At 48.7% G+C, this 20,445-nt stretch overlaps 1 protein-coding gene across 1 annotated transcript in view; it reads right to left on the bottom strand.

Annotated features, from left to right (window-relative positions):
* Positions 1-20,230, bottom strand: part of FAM131C (family with sequence similarity 131 member C) — a 30,300-nt gene extending 10,070 nt beyond the window's left edge. Inside the window, 1 exon segment of the mRNA XM_089773026.1 lies at positions 19,623-20,230. Within this exon segment, the coding sequence (XP_089629152.1) occupies positions 19,623-19,644 (22 nt within the window). The 5' untranslated portion in view covers positions 19,645-20,230.
* Positions 20,231-20,445: the final 215 nt, after the last annotated feature.

Genomic DNA, 20,445 nt, shown 5'->3' with positions numbered 1-20,445 from the left:
CATCGAGGACTGGGAGATTCGGTGCATGTAACGTACTGTACTTTAATAACCTTACTCTCATGCTTTTCTTTCCTGTAATAATAAACCTTTAGATATAGATTCTAAAGGATTGGCCCAGCGTGATTTGTGGGCAAGGTCCAGAGGGTAAATTGACCAGGGATCTGTGGCTGGTTTCTGGGAACCGGACAGAACTTGTTCGGGGTAGGTGGGATTGGGTGCTAGGACCCCCCACCTGTGTATGAGGCCCGGGGCCATCTGGGGCACGGATATTGCTGGGGTGTCGGAGGGGTTTTGCTCGGGAGGCTTCAGGCAGGTTGCTGAAGCGCTCTGTGGGACTGGTTTGTGGCCTGTGTGGAGAGGTCACCAGTCGGGGGCTGTAAGTAGCCCCGGATTCGAGCAGTTCGCCCTGAGCGGACGCCCTCAGCTGTGCCCAGACACGGCCCGGTCCGTCACACTAGATATATGTCTGTAATCTCATTTAAAAGTGTGAATGTCAGTGGGATCAGTCCGGGATGCCAGTCTGTCTCAGGGCACATCTATAAGGCAGGATTAAAGCCAAAATTAGCTATGCAACTTGAGCTATGGCAATTATGTAGCTCAAGTAGAAATAGCTTATTTCGGCTTTTGGCACTGTCTACACAGCAGGAAGTCCAAGAAAGAGCCCTCTTCCTCCGACTTCCCGTACTCCTCGTGAAATGAGGGTTACAGGAGACAGAGTAAGAAGTTCTCCAGCTTGACACTATTTTGACATTATGTCGAAATAACTGCGTGTAGTGTAGACACGGACAATGTTATTTCCAAATAAAGTCAGTTATTCCAAAATACCTCTGCTGTGTAGATTCACCCTCAGTGACCAGCTGACAACACCACCTTGATAGCAGAAGAACAATTATGAGTGAGCCCTGCAAAAGAACTCACCCAAGAAAGAGTGAAACAAAAGCCCTATCCAGAAAAGGTCAGTCACATCTGCCGTTAACTGATGACTCATAATCATACAGTGCCCTGAGACAGAACAGGATCTATGGACTAAAACAGTGTTTCTTAAACTTTTTAAGACTGAGGAACACCTAGCACAAGGGGCTGGACCCTCTAGGCCCTGCCTCAGTGCAGATAATAAATGCTGATAATTTATGGGGTTATTTTATGTTATATTTATTTAGCTGTGCAGCATAGTTCCTCATACTGCTGACTGCATGTTTGATAGGAAGTGCCAAATAGATATGGCAATGCCGGATGTCACAAACTCAGTGTGGGATGGAAGCCCAATGCAAGCAGCAAGAACACCAAACACAAGAACTTTAAACCCAAAATCTTAAGTCCTGGAAAAATAATAAGTCCCCCCAGTGCAAATCAAACAGCTTTCAGTGCAGGTGCCTGCAGAATATTCAACATGAAACCGACTGACAGAATCAGCAATGAAGAGATCCCAGGCCAGGCAAAACTGCCTATAACACTAGTGCTACAGAAGAAAGGATGGACATATCTGGAACATTTCAATGAATGCCTGATAATAGGCCCCCTTAATGTTTCTTTGGCAGTTCCAGGGCAGGAGGGTCAGAGGCCAACCTGGGGCAGCTGTGCAGCCCAAAAGTAGCTGAAGCAATGTGATTGCATCTGAATGTACAAACTGGGGGGAAATGCATGCAGGATGGGTGAAACTGGACTGCTTGCCCTATGCCCCTACTGGTGTGGGCAGCTTGATGATGATGATGATGATGATGGTGATGATGACGAGAAAACACCTGCCCTTTAGGCTCTGAGTGGCAACTGACATACCTGGTCCATACAATCAATATATCAGACAGCAAACCCAGCAACAACTCTGAGCCTGTAGCCACAAGCCAGGTCAGTCAAATAGAGGAGAAATACCTGAGCCATCACAGACATCCCCAGCCATCACTAAGTCCATCCATAAGGACCATGCACCCAATAGTATTCCTGGTAGATCAACACCTTTGGAGTAATTTGGACCAAGAGGGGAACAAATTTTAAAACCGAGGGCTCTTCATAGAAAATGCTAGGCCACAGCATTTATTGTTCACAACATACATTGCACATCCAGGCAAGAAGTAGGAACAGATCAGGAAGACAGGCTGGGAGGTGAAAAGCAACAGAGAAGGGGGACAAAGGCTAAAGCTGATGCAAGAGCCCCTGTGCTGGGTCTGGTTCCTCAAGGTGACCTGCATATGGAAAGATAACTGGGCCTTGGGCCCTTTGATGCCGGGACAGACACACAAAGCCTGGAAGGCAGCCTTGGAGTTTTTCTATTTGGTGCTTTTTTACATTCAGGCTGGCTACGTCTACACTGGCCCCTTTTCCGAAAGGGGCATGCTAATTTCACAGGTCGTAATAGGGAAATCCACGGGGGATTTAAATATCCCCCGCGGCATTTAAATAAAATGTCCGCCGCTTTTTTACGGCTTTTAGAAAAGCCGGAAAAGAGCATCTACACTGGCCCCGATCCTCTGGAAAAAAGCCCTTTGAAGTAGGAATAAGAGATCCTCCGGAAAAGGGCTTTTTTCCGGAGGATTGGGGCCAGCGTAGATGCTCTTTTCCGGCTTTTCTAAGAGCCGGAAAAAAGCGGCGGACATTTTTATTTAAATGCCACATGGGATATTTAAATCCCCCGTGGATTTCCCTATTACAACCTGTGAAATTAGCATGCCCCTTTCGGAAAAGGGGCCAGTGTAGATGAGCCCGCTATGTCTACATTGGCACCCTTTTCCAGAAAAGGGATGCTAATGAGACAAGTCGGAATTGCAAATGCCGCGGGGGATTTAAATATCCCTCGCGGCATTTGCATGAACATGGCTGCCGCTTTTTTCCAGCTCGGGGCTTTGCTGGAGAAAAGCGCCAGTCTAGACAGGATCTTTCAGAAAATAAAGCCTTTTCCGGAAGATCCCTTATTCCTGATTTTATCTAGACTGGCGCTTTTCTCCGGCAAAGCACCGAGCTGGAAAAAAGCGGCAGCCGTGTTCATGCAAATGCCGCAGGGGATATTTAAATCCCCCGCGGCATTTGCAATTCCGACTTGTCTCATTAGCATTCCTTTTCCAGAAAAGGGTGCCAGTGTAGACACAGCCTCAAAGTTCAGGGCTTGTCTACACTGGGCTTCCTTGGTGACATTAGGTTTTGCTGGAGACCTGGTCATACTGTGATACTCAAGCTGATTGGGATGGGGAGGAGACTCTGTGAGGTTTGCTTTTGTTAAACATGCCTTTGACTCCAACCCGTGGCAAACTATTGGGGAACCAACGTGTCTTTGCTAAAGCCCTTACACCTTCTGGGCTGCAACTGAGGACCAAAGAGAGTGGACAGCCTCCATCTCTAGGGTCTCCAAAGGGCCTGCTAGCAAAAGCAGAGACAAGTAGACAATTCTCAGGGACAGCATTAGGAAACAAGCCTTTTACAGCCTTCTTTCTCTACTCACAAGAAGCAACAAGACACCTCCACAAGCCCCCCCGGAGCAGTGTGAAGCAGGGACTTGTGCTGCCATGTCTTTCCCAGGCAATGCTCGACACTCAAGTGCATAACCAGTTCTGCCTCAGTCCCCCCCCACCCCCTCCCAGGGATTTGCTAGGCAGAGGTTCAGCTACATTCCTGGGCTCCTAGCCTAGAGTGCGTTGTGGGGCAGTGCCATCCAGCAGGGGAAACTGACAGAGCTACTCCGGGCTGATCCCTGCCTCCCCATCTGTCATGATGAGGAATGCTGACCAGCACCTGGGGTTCGTCTACGTCGACGGAGCCATGTAGATTAGTTTACATGAAAAAGGGAAATGAGGCTGCGATTTAAATAATCGCCACTTCATTTAAATCAAAATGGCCACCGCGCTGTGCCAATCAGCTGATTTTCGGCACAGTGCGGCAGTCTAGACGGGGATCTGCCAATCAATCTGCTGAAGAAGGGTTCTGGGGCCGGCAGATCCCTGTCTGGACTGCCGCGCTGTGCTGACAATCAGCTGATCGGCACAGCACGGCGGCCATTTTGATTTAAATGAAGTGGCGATTATTTAAATTGCAGCTTCATTTCCCTTTGCCGTTCTGCCTAATCTACATGGCTCCGTCAACAGAGCCATGTAGTCTAGACACACCCCTGGTAACTAAGGGTCTGTCTTCACTACCACCCTAGTTCGACTAGGGTGGTTAATGTAGTCAATCGAAGTTGCAAATGAAGCAGGGATGTAAATATCCCGGGCTTCATTTGCATCTTGCCGGGCGCCGCCATTTTTAAATCCCCGGTAGTTCGGACTCTGTGCCCGAGGCTACATGCGGCATAGAGTAGGTAGTTTGAATTAGACTTTCTAATTCGAACTACCGTTCCACGAGGAGTAACGGTAGTTCGAATTAGAAAGCCTATTTCAAACTACCTACTCCGTGCCACGTGTAGCCGCGGGCACGGAGTCCGAACTACCAGGGCTTTAAAAATGGCGGCGCCCGGCAAGATGCAAATGAAGCCCGGGATATTTACATCCCGGGCTTCATTTGCAACTTCGATTGACTACATTAACCACCCTATTCGAACTAGGGTGGTAGTGTAGACATACCCTAAGGGGTTAACTCAGGTACCTAGCAAAGGTGTTACCAGAGGGGGAGGGGAGTTTGGGCCAATAACCATGCAGGTAGAAATTTCAAACTGGAAAAGAGGGTTTTCCTCTCTCTTCTTTGTTTGAGATCAGAGCACTTTCTCCCAGATATTGAGGGAGATGGGAGATGCTTCTCTCTCCAAGAATGGACTTCTTGAAATGTGTAAGTAGGGAAAAGGTTACATCAGTGTTTCTTAAACTTTTTAAGACTGAGGAACACCAAACAATAATTTTTATGAGGAACACCAAGGTTTAGATAATATGTCAAGGTTTATTGTTTTTCTTGTTTGGGGGTTTGGAAATCATGTCTAAGCTGGCTAATTATTTTTCTTTTTTGTAACTAAGTATTACAGCCCAGGGACCTTCCCTGAGTATATATATCAAATTGTGGCTCTTTCCACCTAGCCAATTTACTATGCTTGCAACTGTAGTTTTGTTTTGATAATAAAAGGTTTTTTTAATTCTAATTAACTGGTATTGATTGATTCTTCTTGTAGTAAGTTGAGAGTCAGTAACATGGAGTCAGCAAGCCTAAATAGAGGCCTGTAACATGAAAACAGCAACAGGCTGAAGGGGAGTAGCGGAACATCTTAATAAGAAATGTCTTGGTACAAAGACTCCCCAAAAACTAATGCACATATCGACCTAGGTTCAGGACTGGGTCGAGATTGACAGCATGAAGGCTAGTAAGTAAGCCCTCCTTCCGTAAGGTGAGGGGTGGTAACTAGGCAACAGAGGGTGGTAACCTGGTACGTAAAGAAATGATGTAAGTTGTTTATACCTGTCTATAAAAGGACACCGCAGAGGGTGCTCTCCGGCCGACCTTGGGGGGCGGGGTGCACTAGGTGCCTGAACGGCAGGTGTCGTTGTCTAAACTTACAGAATGCACAGTAGCTTAACTTAGACTAACTGCTGTTAATATCTGTTATATGGCAATAGGCCTGCCCAGTGTTGGTACCTTGTCAACGTGGGCCATACTGCCCAGTGGTGTAACATTGTACTGATTTCTGTTACCAACTGGTAGAGCTTCGCATTTGACAATAAACTTGCTCGATTGATTTCAAACCTTGCCTGCATCTGTCATTTCCGGGGCCTCTCAGAGATCTACTGTGTTGACCCAAGTGCACGGGGTCTAACACTCTAGATAAAGGGAGTACCGATTGTTATGCACACAGCCAAAAGTTTATCATCACCGACGGAGTAGAGGTCCTGTCAGGAGCGCGCCAGGACAACCCTGAGCAGACGAGGCTGACACTGACAGTTCAGACCACCGAAGATACCGAGGTACAAGACACTTGTATTGTAGAAAATCTGTCTGTGTATATCTGCAGGCTTCTGACTGAGGGGTCAACTGCCAGAGACTGCAGCTTGTTTTTCTCTTCTCTTTTTCAAGGTTTTTTGGGAAAAAGAGCTTGCAGTGCCCCAGGGGTTGGTTTCAAGTGTCCTCCCGTTTGTTTGGTTTCTTACTTTTGGGATAAGAACATAAGAACGGCCGTACTGGGTCAGACCAAAGTATCCTGTCTGCCAACAGTGGCCAGCATCAGGTGCCCCGGAGAAGGTGGACCGAAGACAACGATCAAGTGATTTGTCTCGTGTCATCCATCTCCAGCCTCTGACAGACAGAGTCCAGGGACACCATTCCTACTCCCTGGCTAATAGCCTTTTATGGACCTAACCTCCAGGAATTTATCTAGATTCTCTTTAAACTCTCTTATAGTCCTAGCCTTCACCGCCTCCTCTGGCAAGGAGTTCCACAGGTTGACTATGCGCTGTGTGAAGAAGAACTTTCGCTTATTAGTTTTAAACCTGCTACCCTTTAATTTCATTTGGTGTCCTCTAGTCCTTATATTATGGGAACTAATGAAGAACTTTTCTTTATTCACCCTCTCCACACCACTCCTGATTTTATATACCTCTATCAAATCCCCCCTCAGTCTCCTCTTTTCCAAACTGAAAAGTCCCAGTCACTTGAGTCTCTCCTCATATGGGACCTGTTCCAAACACCTGATCATTTTAGTTGCCCTTTTCTGAACCCTTTCCAAGGCCAAAATATCTTTTTTGAAGCAAGGAGACCACATCTGTACACAGTACTCAAGATGTGGGCGTACCATAGTTTTATACAGGGGCAGTAAGATATTCTGCGCCTTATTTTCTATCCCTTTCTTAATAATTCCTAACATTCTCTTTGCTTTTTTTGACCGCCGCAGCACACTGTGTTTCCTGATCTCTTTCCTGATTTGTCGTAGCCAAATTATCCCCCATCATACTATATGTATAGTTGAGGTTATTTTTTCCAACACGCATTACTTTACACTTATCCACATTAAACTTCATTTGCCATTTTGTTGTCCAATCACTCAGTTTTGTGAGATCTTTTTGAAGTTCTTCACAGTCTGCTTGGCTACGTCTAGACTGGCATGATTTTCCGCAAATGCTTTTAACGGAAAAGTTTTCCATTAAAAGCATTTTTGGAACAGAGCATCTAGATTGGCACAGACGCTTTTCCGCAAAAGCACTTTTTGTGGAAAAGCCTCCGTGCCAATCTAGACGTGCTTTTCCGCAAAAAAGCCCTGATCGCCATTTTCGCGATTGGGGCTTTTTTGCAGAAAACAAATCTCAGCTGTCTACACTGGCCCTTTTGCGCAAAAGTTTTGCACAAAAGGACTTTTGCCCAAATGGGAGCAGCATAGTATTTCCGCAAGAACACTGACAATCTTACACGAGATCGTCAGTGCTTTTGCGGAAATTCAAGCGGCCAGTGTAGACAGCTGGCAAGTTTTTCCGGAAAAGCGGCTGATTTTCTGGAAAAACTGGCCAGTCTAGACACAGCCCTTCTGTCTTGACTATCTTAAACAGTTCAGTATCATCCGCAAACTTTACTACCTCACTGCTTGCCCCTTTCTCTAGATCATTTATGAATAAGTTGAATAGGATTGGTCCCAGGACTAACCCTTAGGGGACACCATTAGTTACCCCTCTCCATTCTGAAAATTTACCATTTATTCCTTATTTTAGTTTCCTGTCTTCTAACCAGTTCTCAATCCATGAAAGGACCTTCCCTCTTATCCCATGACAATGTAATTTACACAAGAGCCTTTGGTGAGGGACTTTGTCAAAGGCTTTCTGAAAATCTGAGTATACTATATCTACTGGATCCCCCTGGTCCACATGTTTATTAACCCCTTCAAAGAACTCTAATAGATTAGTAAGACATGTTTTTACAGAAACCATGTTGACTTTTGCCCCAAAAATTATGTTCTTCTATGTGCCTCACAATTTTATTCTTAACTATTGTTTTGACTAATTTGCCTGGTACCGACCTTAGACTTACTGGTCTGTAATTGCTGGGATCACCTCTAGAGCTCTTTTTAAATATTGGTGTCACGTTAGCTTTCTTCCATTCAGTAGGTACGGAAGCCGATTTAAAGGATAGATTACAAACCACAGTTAACAGTTCTGCAATTTCCCATTGGAGTTCTTTTAGAACCCTTGGGTGAATGCCATCTGGCCCCAGTGATTTGTTCACGTTAAGTTTTTCTATTTGTTCCAAAACCTCCACCAATGACACTTCAATCCAGGACAGTACCTCAGATTCATCACCCACAAAGGACGGTGCAGGTTTGGGAATCTCCCCAACATCCTCAGCCGTGAAGACTGATGCAAAGAAATCATTTAGCTTCTCCGCAATGGCTTTATAGTCCTTGATTGCTCCTTTTGTATCCCGATTGTCTAGGGGACCCACTGGTTTTTTTAGCAGGCTTCCTGCTTCTAATGTACTTAAAAAACATTTTGCTATTGTTTTTTGAGTTTTTGGCTAGCTGTTCCTCAAAATCTTTTTTTGCTTTTCTTATTACATTTTTACACTTAATTTGACGGTGTTTATGTTCCTTTCTATTTATCCCACTGGGATCGGACTTATAGTTCTTGAAAGATGCCTTTTTGTCCCTCATTGCTTCTTTTATCATAGAATTACAGAATCATAGAACCATAGAGCTGGAAGAGACCTCAGATGGTCATCAAGTCCAGCCCCCTGTGCTAGGCAGGACCAATCCCAACTAAATCAACCCAGCTAAGGCTTTGTCAAGCGGAGACTTAAACACCTCTAGGGATGGAGACTCCACTAATTCCCTAGGTAACCCATTCCAGTGCTTCACTGCCCTCCTAGTGAAATAGTTTTTCCTAATATCCAACCTGGACCTCTCTCACCACAACTTGAGACCATTGCTCCTTGTTCTGCCATCTGTCACTACTGAGAACAGCCTCTCTCCAGCCTCTTTGGAACCTCCCTTCAGGAAGTTGAAGGCTGCTATCAAATCCCCCCAACTCCCTCAGCCTCTTCTCATAAGTCATATGCTCCAGCCCCCTAATCATTTTGGTTGCCCTCCGCTGGACCCTCTCCAATGCGTCCACATCCTTTTTGTAGTGGGGGGCCCAAAACTGGACATAATACTCCAAATATGGCCTCACCAGAACCGAATAAAGGGGAATAATGACATCTCTGGATCTGCTGGCAATGCTCCTCTTAATGCAACCTAATATGCCATTAGCCTTCTTGGCTACAAGGGCACACTGTTGACTCATATCTAGCTTCTCATCCACTGTAACCCCCAGGTCCTTTTCTGCAGAACTACTACTTAGCTGGTTGGTCCCCAGCCTGTAACTATGCTTGGGATTCATCCGTCCCAAGTGCAGGACTCTACACTTGTCCTTGTTGAACCTCATCAGATTTCTTGTGGTCCAATCCTCCAATTTGTCTAAGTCACTCTGGACCCTATCTCTGCCCTCAAGCGTATCTACTTCTCCCCCTAGCTTAGTGGCATCCGCAAACTTGCTGGGGGTGCAATCCATCCCCTCATCCAGATAATTAATAAAGATATTGAACGAAACTGGTCCTAGAACCGAACCTTGGGGCACTCTGCTAGAAACCGACCGCCATCCTGACATTGAGCCGTTGATCACTATCTGCTGGGCCCAACCTTCCAGCCAGCTTTCTATCCATCTTACCGTCCATTTATCCAATCCACATTCCTTAACTTGCTGGCAAGAATATTGTGGGAGACCGTATCAAAAGCCTTGCTAAACTCAAGGTCTATCACGTCCACTGACTTTCCCATGTCCACAGAGCCTGTTACCTCGTCATAGAAGCTAATCAGATTGGTCAGGCACGACTTTCCCTTGGTGAATCCATGCTGACTATTCCTAATCACTTTCCTTTCTTCCAAGTGCCTCAGAATGGATTCCTTAAGGATCCCTTCCATGATTTTTCCAGGAACCGAGGTGAGACTGACGGGCCTATAGTTCCCTGGATCGTCCTTCTTCCCTTTTTTGAAGATGGGCACTACATTTGCCTTTTTCCAATCATTCGGGATTATATTTTTACATGGTGGTTAAGCCATAGTGACTCTTTTTTAGGTCTCTTACTGTGTTTTTTTAAAATTTGGGATATACATTTAAGTTGGGCTTCTGTTATGGTGTCTTTAAAACGTTTCCATGCAGCTTGCAGGGATTTGGCTCTTGTCACTGTGCCTTTTAATTTCTGTTTAACTAACCTCCTCCTTTTTGTGTAATTTCCCTTTTTGAAATTAAATGCCAGAGTGCTGGAATGCTGAGGTGTTCTTCCCACCACAGGAATGTTAAATGTTATTATATTGTAATCACTATTCCCAAGCGGTCCTGTAATAGTTACCTCCTGGATCTGATCCTGCACTCCACTCAGGACTAAATCGAGAATTGCCTCTCCCCTTATGGGTTCCTGTATCAGCTGCTCCAAGAAGCAGTCATTTAAGCTATTGAGAAATTTTATTTCTGCATCTCTTCCTGAGGTGACATGTACCCAGTCAATATGGGGATAATTGAAATCCCCCATTATTATAGAGTTTTTTATTTTGGTAGCCTCTCTAATCTACCTCAGCATTTCAATGTCAGTATCGCTGTCCTGGTCAGGTGGTCGATAATATATCCCTACTGCTATATTCTTATTATTGGAGCATGGGATTACTATCCATAGCGATTCTATTGAGCATATTGATTCATTTAAGATTTTTATTTCATTTGATTCTACATTATCTTTCATATACAGTGCCACTCCGCCACCCACCCGGCCTGCTCTATCCTTCCGATATATTTTATATCCAGGTATGATTGTGTCCCACAGATTTTCCTCATTCGACCAGGTTTCTGTGATGCCTATTATGTCAATCTCCTCCTTTAATACCGGGTACTCTAGTTCACTCATCTTATTAGTCAAACTTCTAGCATTTGTGTAGAAGCATGTGACGGGGCACTCCCGCCCCGCACTGAGAGCGCGCCGGGAGGCGCCGGGCGGACACACTGGGGGGTGGAGAGCACGGCCCAGCCCGCCGCTTCGGGATGCAGGAACGCGCCGGCAGCCGGCGCGGGGAGCGTCGGGAGGCAGAAGGCGCCGACCGGCAGGGCCCAAGAGGGAGGGGCCGGTGAGGCGCAGGGGGATGACGTCACGGGGGAAGGGTGGCTGGGAGGCGTCGCAGGGGAAGTGACGCGGAGGGGGGAATGGAGCCGGCGGGGGATTTAAACCCGGGGTCGGCACGGTGCAGGGGAGCGCGGTGGACGGAGCTGGAGGAGGGGAGAAGGAGGGAGAGGTGAGGCAAGAGATGTCAAGGGAGACGGGCCGGGAGGCCTGGTGGAGTAGGAAGCGGCCCAGGGCGGGGTCGTGGAGCCCGTGAGCGGGTGTGTTTTGGGGCATTCCCCCATCCGCTAGGGAGGGACCGTGGGTCCCTGCCTTTAGGGCCCTGGGCCGGGGTTCGGAGAGGGGGCGGGCCCGAACCCCCCTACTCCGCTGACCGCCAGATCCGGCTCGGGTGTAAGCACGAACGTGCGTAATAAAAGGGCCACCGGCCTTGGTGGTGGCTGCTTATGCTTAACTCTCTGTGGTAAGATTAGTTTATAGTTGACCCTGAGGGACGAACTCGTTCACAAAGCACTTTACAAATTAGCCATTGTTCATTTGTCTGCCCTTCCCTGATGTATTAGATTCCTTTGTATGTGGTTGTTTGTCTGCTCTGGCCCCTTGTTTGTCCTCTCCCCTCCTCTCTTTCTGACTACAGCCTAGAGAATCTCTATCAATGGATTCTCCTCTAAGAGAAGTCTCCCTCTGATTTACGTGCTTCTCCCCACCTAATGGCTTTCCCCATCTCCTAGTTTAAAAACTGCTCTACGGCCTTTTTAATGTTCAGTGCCAGCAGTCTGATTCCACCCTGGTTTAGGTGGAGCTCATCCTTCCTCTATAGGCTCCCCCTCTCCCAAAAGTGTCCCCAGTTCCTGATAAATCTAACCCACTCCTCCAACCCCTCCTCCCTACACCATCGTCTCATCGCATTGAGACTCTGAAGCTCTGCCTGCCTACCTGGCCCTGCGCACGGAACTGCAAGCATTTCCGAGAACGCCACCATAGAGATCCTGGATTTCAGTCTCTTTCCTAGCAACCTAAATTTGGCCTCCAGGACGTCTCTCCTACCCTTCCCTACGTCATTGGTACCTACATGTACCACGACCACCGGCTCCTCCCCAGCACTACACAGAAGTCTGTCTAGACGCCTCGAGAGATCCGCAACCTTCGCACCAGGCAGGCAAGTGACCATACGGTTCTCCCGGTCAGCACAAACCCAACTATCTATGTTTCTAACAATCGAATCACCCACTACTAACACCTGCCTCTTCCTAACTGGCATTCCCTCCCCCTCAGAGGTATCCTCAGTGCGAGAGGATACCGCAACATCCTCTGGGAGGGGGGTCCCAACTACGGGATGGTTTCCCTCTGCTCCCATTGAATGCTCTGTTCCCTTGAGACTTTCATCCTCCTTAAGAGCACTGGGGCTCTCAGCCTGGAGGTGGGACAGTGCTACAGTGTCCCGGAAAGTCTCATCAACATAGCTCTCTGCCTCCCTTAGCTCCTCCAGTTCAGCCACCCTGGCCTCCAAAGCCCGAACTTGGTCTCTGAGGGTCAGGAGCTCCTTGCAACGGGTGCACACATACGCCACCCGCCCACCGGGCAGGTAATCATACATGTTACACTCGACACAATAAACAGGATAGCCCCCACTCTGCTGCTGGGCTTCTGTCTCCATTTTTCTTATGAAAAAGTTTAATTATAAACTGGGCTTCTTTTTAAATGTCTGGAATATAGATTATTATAAAAGTTCTGCTTAAAGAAGGTCAGAAGAAACTAGCATCCTCTAACCTCCCCCTCTAAACTCCCTCTCAAAACTCCCTGTTTGCTGCTCCTGTTCACAAGCTCCCTGGTCGCTGACTCAGGGTCTGTCTACACTACCCTCCTAGTTCCATGAGGAGTAACGGTAGTTCGGAATAGGAAGCCTAGTTCAAACTACCTAGTTCGAGCCCCGTGTAGCCGCGCGGCACGGGGTTCGAACCAGCGGGGTTTTAAAAATGGCGACGCCCCGCTTATGCAAATGAAGCCCGGGAAATTCAAATCCCGGGCTTCATTTGCAAGTGCGGTATGCCTACATTACCCTCCTAGTTCGAACTAGCGGGGTAGTGTAGACAGACCCTCACAGCTTTATGCACTTGATGGTGGCAGCAAGTTCCCACACCTTCGTGGCACAGCGCAGGCAGGTGCAGCATTGCCAGCTCTCATGATTTTGTCATGAATCTCATAGCAATGATCATTTTCCACAGAGCCAGGAGCTGGGGCTCTGGATGTGTCGTGTGCAATCCGTGATGATTTCAGCCTTTGTTCTTAAAGCAAAAGTACATGTCTAGTCCTCCTAGCTGCAGAGAAAGCTTCAAAACATGCACTCTACAGGCTCAAAAGGCAGAAGGCAAATAAAAAGAGCCCCACCGCTATTATTTTAGGTAGTCCCTGGGTTTTAAAGCCCATCTCATGATTTCTGGTGAGCCTGGCTCATGATTTTTTAACCTAGCAGGGGTGGGCACTGCTACAGGCAAGGGAGTACCTGCCCTAGTTTTGTGATCCGGCATGGGCTAGAAATGCAAGTACATATCCAGGGGCCTGGTACAGCTTGCACTGAAGCCCTTGCCACGGTATCTTCATGGCTATTTTGAGCCATGCTAGGGAGATCAAAGCTAGTGCATGTATGTGTATGTGAGCTGCAGTTGCACCTCTGACCGCAGTGTGACATGCTGCACGGTAGGGCCAGGAGCTGATGGGTGCGATAACAAAGGCCTTGTCTAGACTTGGCTTTGGAAGGTGTTAGCTCAGCCAGTTTAACACATGTTGAAGGCACATGGTCTTCTCTACACATTGGCTTACACCTTCCTGATTCTAGTCTAAACAGAGCCTCAGTCTGTATATGAACCTAGATGTCCCTTCACACAGGGAATATAGGCAGGCTCAGAACAACCCTTCATGCTGAGGTTTGGCCAGGCCATGGGAGTCCTGGCTACAGAGACAGTAAAGCCATGTCGAGTGCCTATCTTACTTCTTGAGAGAGTTGCCAGGATGCTCTTCAAAGTAAGCTCTGCCCTGCATCCCTTGGTGCTTTCCATCTGATTTCAATGTCCATTTAACATTCGCATCCCCTTTGCAAATCCAGGGTGCAGCTACATTGTCTTCTCAGCAGATTTTAATTCTTTTATCCCCAGTTCCTGAGCAGCCATTGGCACTTCTGCCTACAAACCAAACTCTCACATCCAGTGCACCCTTGGGATGTGTGTTCAGCTCAGTGCCCTCTTGTGCCCTGCTGCAAACTCTGGAAGCTTCCTCAGCCAGAAGCCCTTGTGTTCCTTCCACAGCTTTGAGTCTGATGCACCTGGCTTTCTGGTGGCGGGGAGGAATCGCTTGCAGGCAGGACAGTCACTTTCAAGTCTGACTTTGCTCAGAAAAGTGCCTTGAAATAAAGGGTTTTCTGAGTCCTGAGAGGGGCTTTAGCTCCCATCCTCTATTGCAGAACTCCCATGCCGGGGTCCTGGAGGAATATTTGGTGCAAAGCTGTTGTAAGTGACTCCAGGATGTGGATAGTAAGATGGCCATATTGGACCTGAAAGCAGGTCAACCTTCTGGAAACTGGTGAAGACCAAACAGATGAGGACTCCTTGAACCATCTCAGATAGGGTCTACACGATGGCTCTCTAAGCAGCTTAGCTGAATTAGATTTTTTAGGAGTTTTTATTATGAAAGCCCCAACTACGGACCATGACCCCGTCGTGCCAGGCTCCCTGCAAACCCAGAAAATCTCCCTAGCAGAGGTGGGCTGTGCGCAGGGTGTCCCAGGATAGTTACTCACTCTGGAAAAGATGTCAGCGATGAAGGGGAGACTTTCTCAATGTAGGAGGCTTAGAAGCATGAACACAGGCCTGGGCTTTTGGAGACTTGGGTTTTAGTCCCAGTTCTGCTGCTGGGTGACCTTGGGCAAGTCCCATCCTGGCTCTCCTGCCTCAGTTCCCCTATCTGTAAAATGAGATTAATGAGACTGCCTGCATGTGTATACTGCCTGGAGATCCATTGCTGAAAAGTGCCAGAAAGAAGTAGGAGTTACGAATCTTCTTTACATTTTATGCCATGTCCCTTTTCCAGCTTTGCCCCCCCCTTCCTGCGGGGGCATATGCCAGTGTGTTTTACTGTTCCCTGTTCATCACTCCTTTGCAAGCAGCACCTTGCAGCAAGTGATAATGAGCCGGCTAGAGCTTTTGTTTACATATCCTTCTCCTCAGCAACAACTCTCCCCCAGGCTCCCAGCAGGCAGAGACCTTGCTGCCTGGCATTAGTCAGCATCCTCCGCCTAACAGGCTCTGCAGACAGTAGAATCATAGAATCATAGAATAATAGGACTGGAAGGGACCTCGAGAGGTCATCGAGTCCAGCCCCCCGCCCTCAAGGCAGGACCAAGCTCCGTCTACACCATCCCTGACAGATGTCTATCTAACCTGTTCTTAAATATCTCCAGAGAGGGAGATTCCACCACCTCCCTTGGCAATTTATTCCAATATTTGACCACCCTGACAGTTAGGAATTTTTTCCTAATGTCCAATCTAAACCTCCCCTGCTGCACTTTAAGCCCATTACTCCTTGTCCTGTCCTCAGAAACCAAGAGGAACAAATTTTCTCCTTCCTCCTTGTGACACCCTTTTAGATATTTGAAAACCGCTATCATGTCCCCCCTTAATCTTCTTTTTTCCAAACTAAACAAGCCCAGTTCATGAAGCCTGGCTTCATAGGTCATGTTCTCTAAACCTTTAATCATTCTTGTCGCTCTTCTCTGTACCCTTTCCAATTTCTCCACATCTTTCTTGAAATGTGGCGCCCAGAACTGGACACAGTACTCCAGCTGAGGCCTAACTAGTGCAGAGTAGAGCGGCAGAATGACTTCACGAGTTTTGCTTACAACACACCTGTTGATACAACCTAGAATCATATTTGCTTTTTTTGCAACAGCATCACACTGTTGGCTCATATTCAACTTGTGGTCCACTATGACCCCTAGATCCCTTTCCGCCATGCTCCTTCCTAGACAGTCGCTTCCCATCTTGTATGTATGGAACTGATTGTTCCTTCCTAAGTGGAGCACTTTGCATTTCTCTTTATTAAACCTCATCCTGTTTACCTCTGACCATTTCTCTAACTTGCTAAGGTCATTTTGAATTATGTCCCTATCCTCCAAAGAAGTCGCAACCCCACCCAGTTTGGTATCATCTGCAAACTTAATAAGCGTACTCTCTATCCCAATATCTACATCATTGATGAAGATATTGAACAGTACGGGTCCCAAAACAGACCCTTGAGGAACTCCACTTGTTATCCCTTTCCAGCAGGATTTAGAACCGTTAACAACAACTCTCTGACTACGGTTATCCAGCCAATTATGCACCCACCTTATCGTGGCCCTATCTAAGTTATTTTTGCCTAGTTTATCAATAAGAATATCATGCGAGACCGTATCAAATGCCTTACTAAAGTCTAGGTATATGACATCCACCGCTTCTCCCTTATCCACAAGGCTCGTTATCTTATCAAAGAAAGCTATCAGATTAGTTTGGCATGACTTGTTCTTCACAAACCCATGCTGGCTATTCCCTATCACTTTATTACCTTCCAAGTGTTTGCATATGATTTCCTTAATTACCTGCTCCATTATCTTCCCTGGGACAGACGTTAAACTGACCGGTCTGTAGTTTCCTGGGTTGTTCTTATTCCCCTTTTTATAGATGGGCACAATATTTGCCCTTTTCCAGTCTTCTGGAATCTCCCCTGTCTGCCATGATTTTTCAAAGATCATAGCTAAAGGCTCAGATACCTCCTCTATCAGCTCCTTGAGTATCCTGGGATGCATTTCGTCAGGACCTGGTGACTTGCTGACATCTAACTTTCCTAGGTGATTTTTAACTTGTTCTTTGTGTATCCTATCTTCTAAACTTACCCTCTTTCTGCTTGTATTCACTACCTTAGGCACACCACCAGACTTCTCGGTGAAGACCGAAACAAAGAAGTCATTGAGCATCTCCGCCATTTCCAACATTATTAAGGGTAACCAATGGTTCTGTATGGCGAGTCACACACACCAGTACAATGGGGCCACTTGCCCAGCTTCACAATGCCACATCCAAGGAAGGATGCCACAAGCTGATGCTAATGGCCCTTGGAGAATAAATGTCCCCTTCTTATAACTTATGAGGAGAGGCTGCGGGATTTGGGATTGTTTAGTCTGCAGAAGAGAAGAGTAAGTGGGGATCTAATACAGGCCTTTAACTACTTGAAGGGGGTTCCAAAGAGGATGGAGAGAGGCTGTTCTCAGTAGTGATGGATGGAGAACAAGGAACATTTTAGGTGTCCGGTATTCTCTGAATATTTTTACCGGACAGGAGCTGAAAATACCAAACTGTCCGGGTGAATACCAGACACCTGGCAAGCCTATGCCTGACCCATTTTACAGCTGAATCCTGCTGCCATTTCTCCAGAAGGCGAGCGGGGCAAAATGAGATGGAAGAGGTAGGGAGAGGCCCCCACTTGTGCTGGCCCAAGGGCCCTACAAGTCCCTAATCTGCCTGTACCTGAGTGGTTTATCAAACATGTGACCTAAGTGAGGCCCAGCTGGCTTCTGCTGTCCCTCTGCTACTGACATAAAGACATGTAGCTACAAGGGCCTGTCTAGGCCGTTTTACAACAGGCCTGCTTGGAGAGGAGCTGTCTGGAGAATCGGGCCCTTCAGTGTCTCCTGGGATTTGTAAAGGACTGCCAGGGGCCCAGACTGAATTCAGGTCAACTCAATCCTGACAAACCCTGGTGCTGTCTCAGGGCTGATGTGGCATGAATTTTCCTATGGGGCTGAGTTCCACATCCCAGATATTATCTGCACAAGTGGCAGGTTTCAGGAAAGAAGCCAAGTCCCTGAGGGCCCTGCCCACACAGAGGGCTGCCTCGGATTGGCGAGGGAACGTTGGCAGAGGAGTGTGAAAGATGTTGCTGCGCAGGTGCTATGATTACCTAGAATTCCCTATTGCTTTAAGCCTGACACTTGTCCTGGCTGCTTTTCTCTCCACACCTCCCCTCTAAGCCCTTCCCATCCCAGTGCCATGAGGGCCTAAGGCCTCCTCATCAACTTCCCTATGGCTGGAGCTGGACAGGGAGTGGGGTGTCTGCCAGTGGGAGCCTTTTTCCCAACCCTTGTCCATTCAGGCAGCATCCATTGTCTCCGTGGCCTCCTCAGCACGGGGGATGCTGGAGTCCTCAGCTCCACGTCCCCTTGTAAATCCCTTGCTTTGCCCCCATGACCTGCTCCCCTGTCCCTGTTCGTTCATTTGTTGTCTGCAGTATTCAGTTGATTTTTGGGCCCTGTGGCCCCTCCGTCACCTGAGGTCCTTCCACTGCTTTGATGGGCTCTGCCCACCTGTCCCCGTCACCAAATAGGTTCCAACCTTTCACTATTCAAAGCAGCCCAGTAATACAGAGGGAAAGCATGCAAACACCAGCTTTCCTTGTGCATTGTGGGAATCCCAGAGACTGAAGGTCTCATTGGCACAGGAAGACTAGTCCCAGTGTACAGTTACATATAGTCCCCATGTCCATAGTGATGTGCCCTATTGGCCCCTGGGAACACCGCACCCCAAAAGTGGCTGCATTTCAGCATGGGATAAAACAATCATTACAAATTGCTTTGAAAAGCATTTTTTTGGATGAAAGCCTCTGTTACAGGCAAATATTCCTTAGGAAACATGACTCTGGGTTACATTCAACACAAGTTGCATGTGAAAGCTGAGGACTGGCCAAGTTTGTGGGACTACAACCCAGAATGCTGCCTCCACTTTTGTAACCTCCAGAGCCAGGTTGCTGCAGGATTGTTGCCCCATCTGAAATCACCCTGGGGCAATGTGTGAGAGAGATTCTCGGCCCCATTCTGATCTCCTGTATGCTGGCGTAAATCAGGAGTAATCCCACCAATCTCAATGATGCAAACAATAGGGGCCTTTAGCTTGATGACCTTCACTTCTCCCAGGCTTCCCACCTAGCACCAAATGCCTCCCTTTCTTGCCTGCTCCTCCAGGAGTACCTGTCCTAGAGCTGTGGTGAGCTGTCTCTGGCCCAGGGCTGGAAGATGGTGCCCGGCCATCTGCACAGCAAGCCAGGAGCTGCCTTGGCAGAGTCCTTGTCTGCCCTGGCTGTGCATGGCTGATAAGACTCTAGGACCAGGGCTGGCAGGAAGTGAATGGATGCCAGGAGGCTGTGCTGGGAGGGAGATTGGGGGGATTATGCCTCCATCTCTGCTAGCGAGCGGAAAAAGCTATTTCAGCCAGAGGTGCCAGAACCCCCTTGTGGGCGCAGACGGGATGACCGGCCCAGCCCCCTCTGTTTATGCCCCAAGCATGGGGGTTTTACCCAGCACATGTGGAAAGCTCCAGCTAGTGTCCCAGGGAGCCAAAGCGAAATGCCCCGGGCCAGGTGCGCCCCCAGCCCAGGCTACACACGGGGCTAGCAGGGAACAAAGCCACTTCCCGACTCCTCGTCCGAAGGCCCCCCCGGAGCGGGCTCGTCGGGTGGGGGATGGGAAGCAGACAATCCCTGGGCTGGCAGGCGCGAGTCTCCCTCCAACTCACCTCGGGACACGCAGGAGCCCATCACCGGGGCGTCTCTCCTCCCGCTCGGGCAGCGCGGGGCAGCCCCGTTTTATTGTTCCGCCCCCGCGCTCAGGTCTCCGCGCGGCGGGACAGACGGACACCCCGAGGGGGGGCGGGCTCCCGGGATTAGCCGGGCGTTAGCCGCCTCCCCCCGCACTTGTCGGGCCGGGGGGGGGGGCTGGTCCTTCCCCGCTTGCGGAGCGGAGCCCACGTGCTGCGGCCCGGGGCTGGTTCTCCTCCCGCTGCCTCCGCCGCCGGAGTCGCGGAGGCTCCGCCTGGCCGGGGGCCGCGCTCCCCGGGGGCTCCGAGACGCCTGGCGATGGAACCAGCCCCGCCCGCGTTCGCCCGGCCCGAGAGGCGGGAGGAGCCGCCAGCCTTGCGGGACGGGGTCCTAGGACAGTCCCCACAGCAAAGCCACGAGCGTTAAGCCAGTCTCGGGTTTGGGGACCGCGCCGGCTGGAGCCGCAGAGCCGCAGAGCTCAGCTCCCGGCCGGGGAATCCCTGTTGGCTGCAGCGACAGAAACACCAACTTCTCCAGTGCTAGAGATGCAGCCGGGTTAGTCTGGGGCAGCTGAAGCAAAACGCAGGACGATGCAGCACTTTAGAGACTCACAAGATGGTTTATTAGGTGAGGAGCTTTCGTGGGCCAGACCCACGGCCTCAGATCAAACAGTGGAAGAAAAGCTCCTCCCCTACTAAACCATCGTGTGAGTCTGTAAAGTGCTGCACTGTCCCGCGTTTTGCTTTAACTGCTCCAGATTTGCGACTTTGGGTGCACTGAGCATGGGCACCGAACTGAGCA

This window comes from Pelodiscus sinensis, chromosome 24 (assembly GCF_052426305.1).
Source record: "Pelodiscus sinensis isolate ZL-2025 chromosome 24, ASM5242630v1, whole genome shotgun sequence".
Lineage (NCBI taxonomy): Eukaryota > Metazoa > Chordata > Testudines > Trionychidae > Pelodiscus > Pelodiscus sinensis.
Note: the sequence above shows the minus strand (reverse complement) of the source record. Positions and strands in the feature narration are given on the sequence as shown.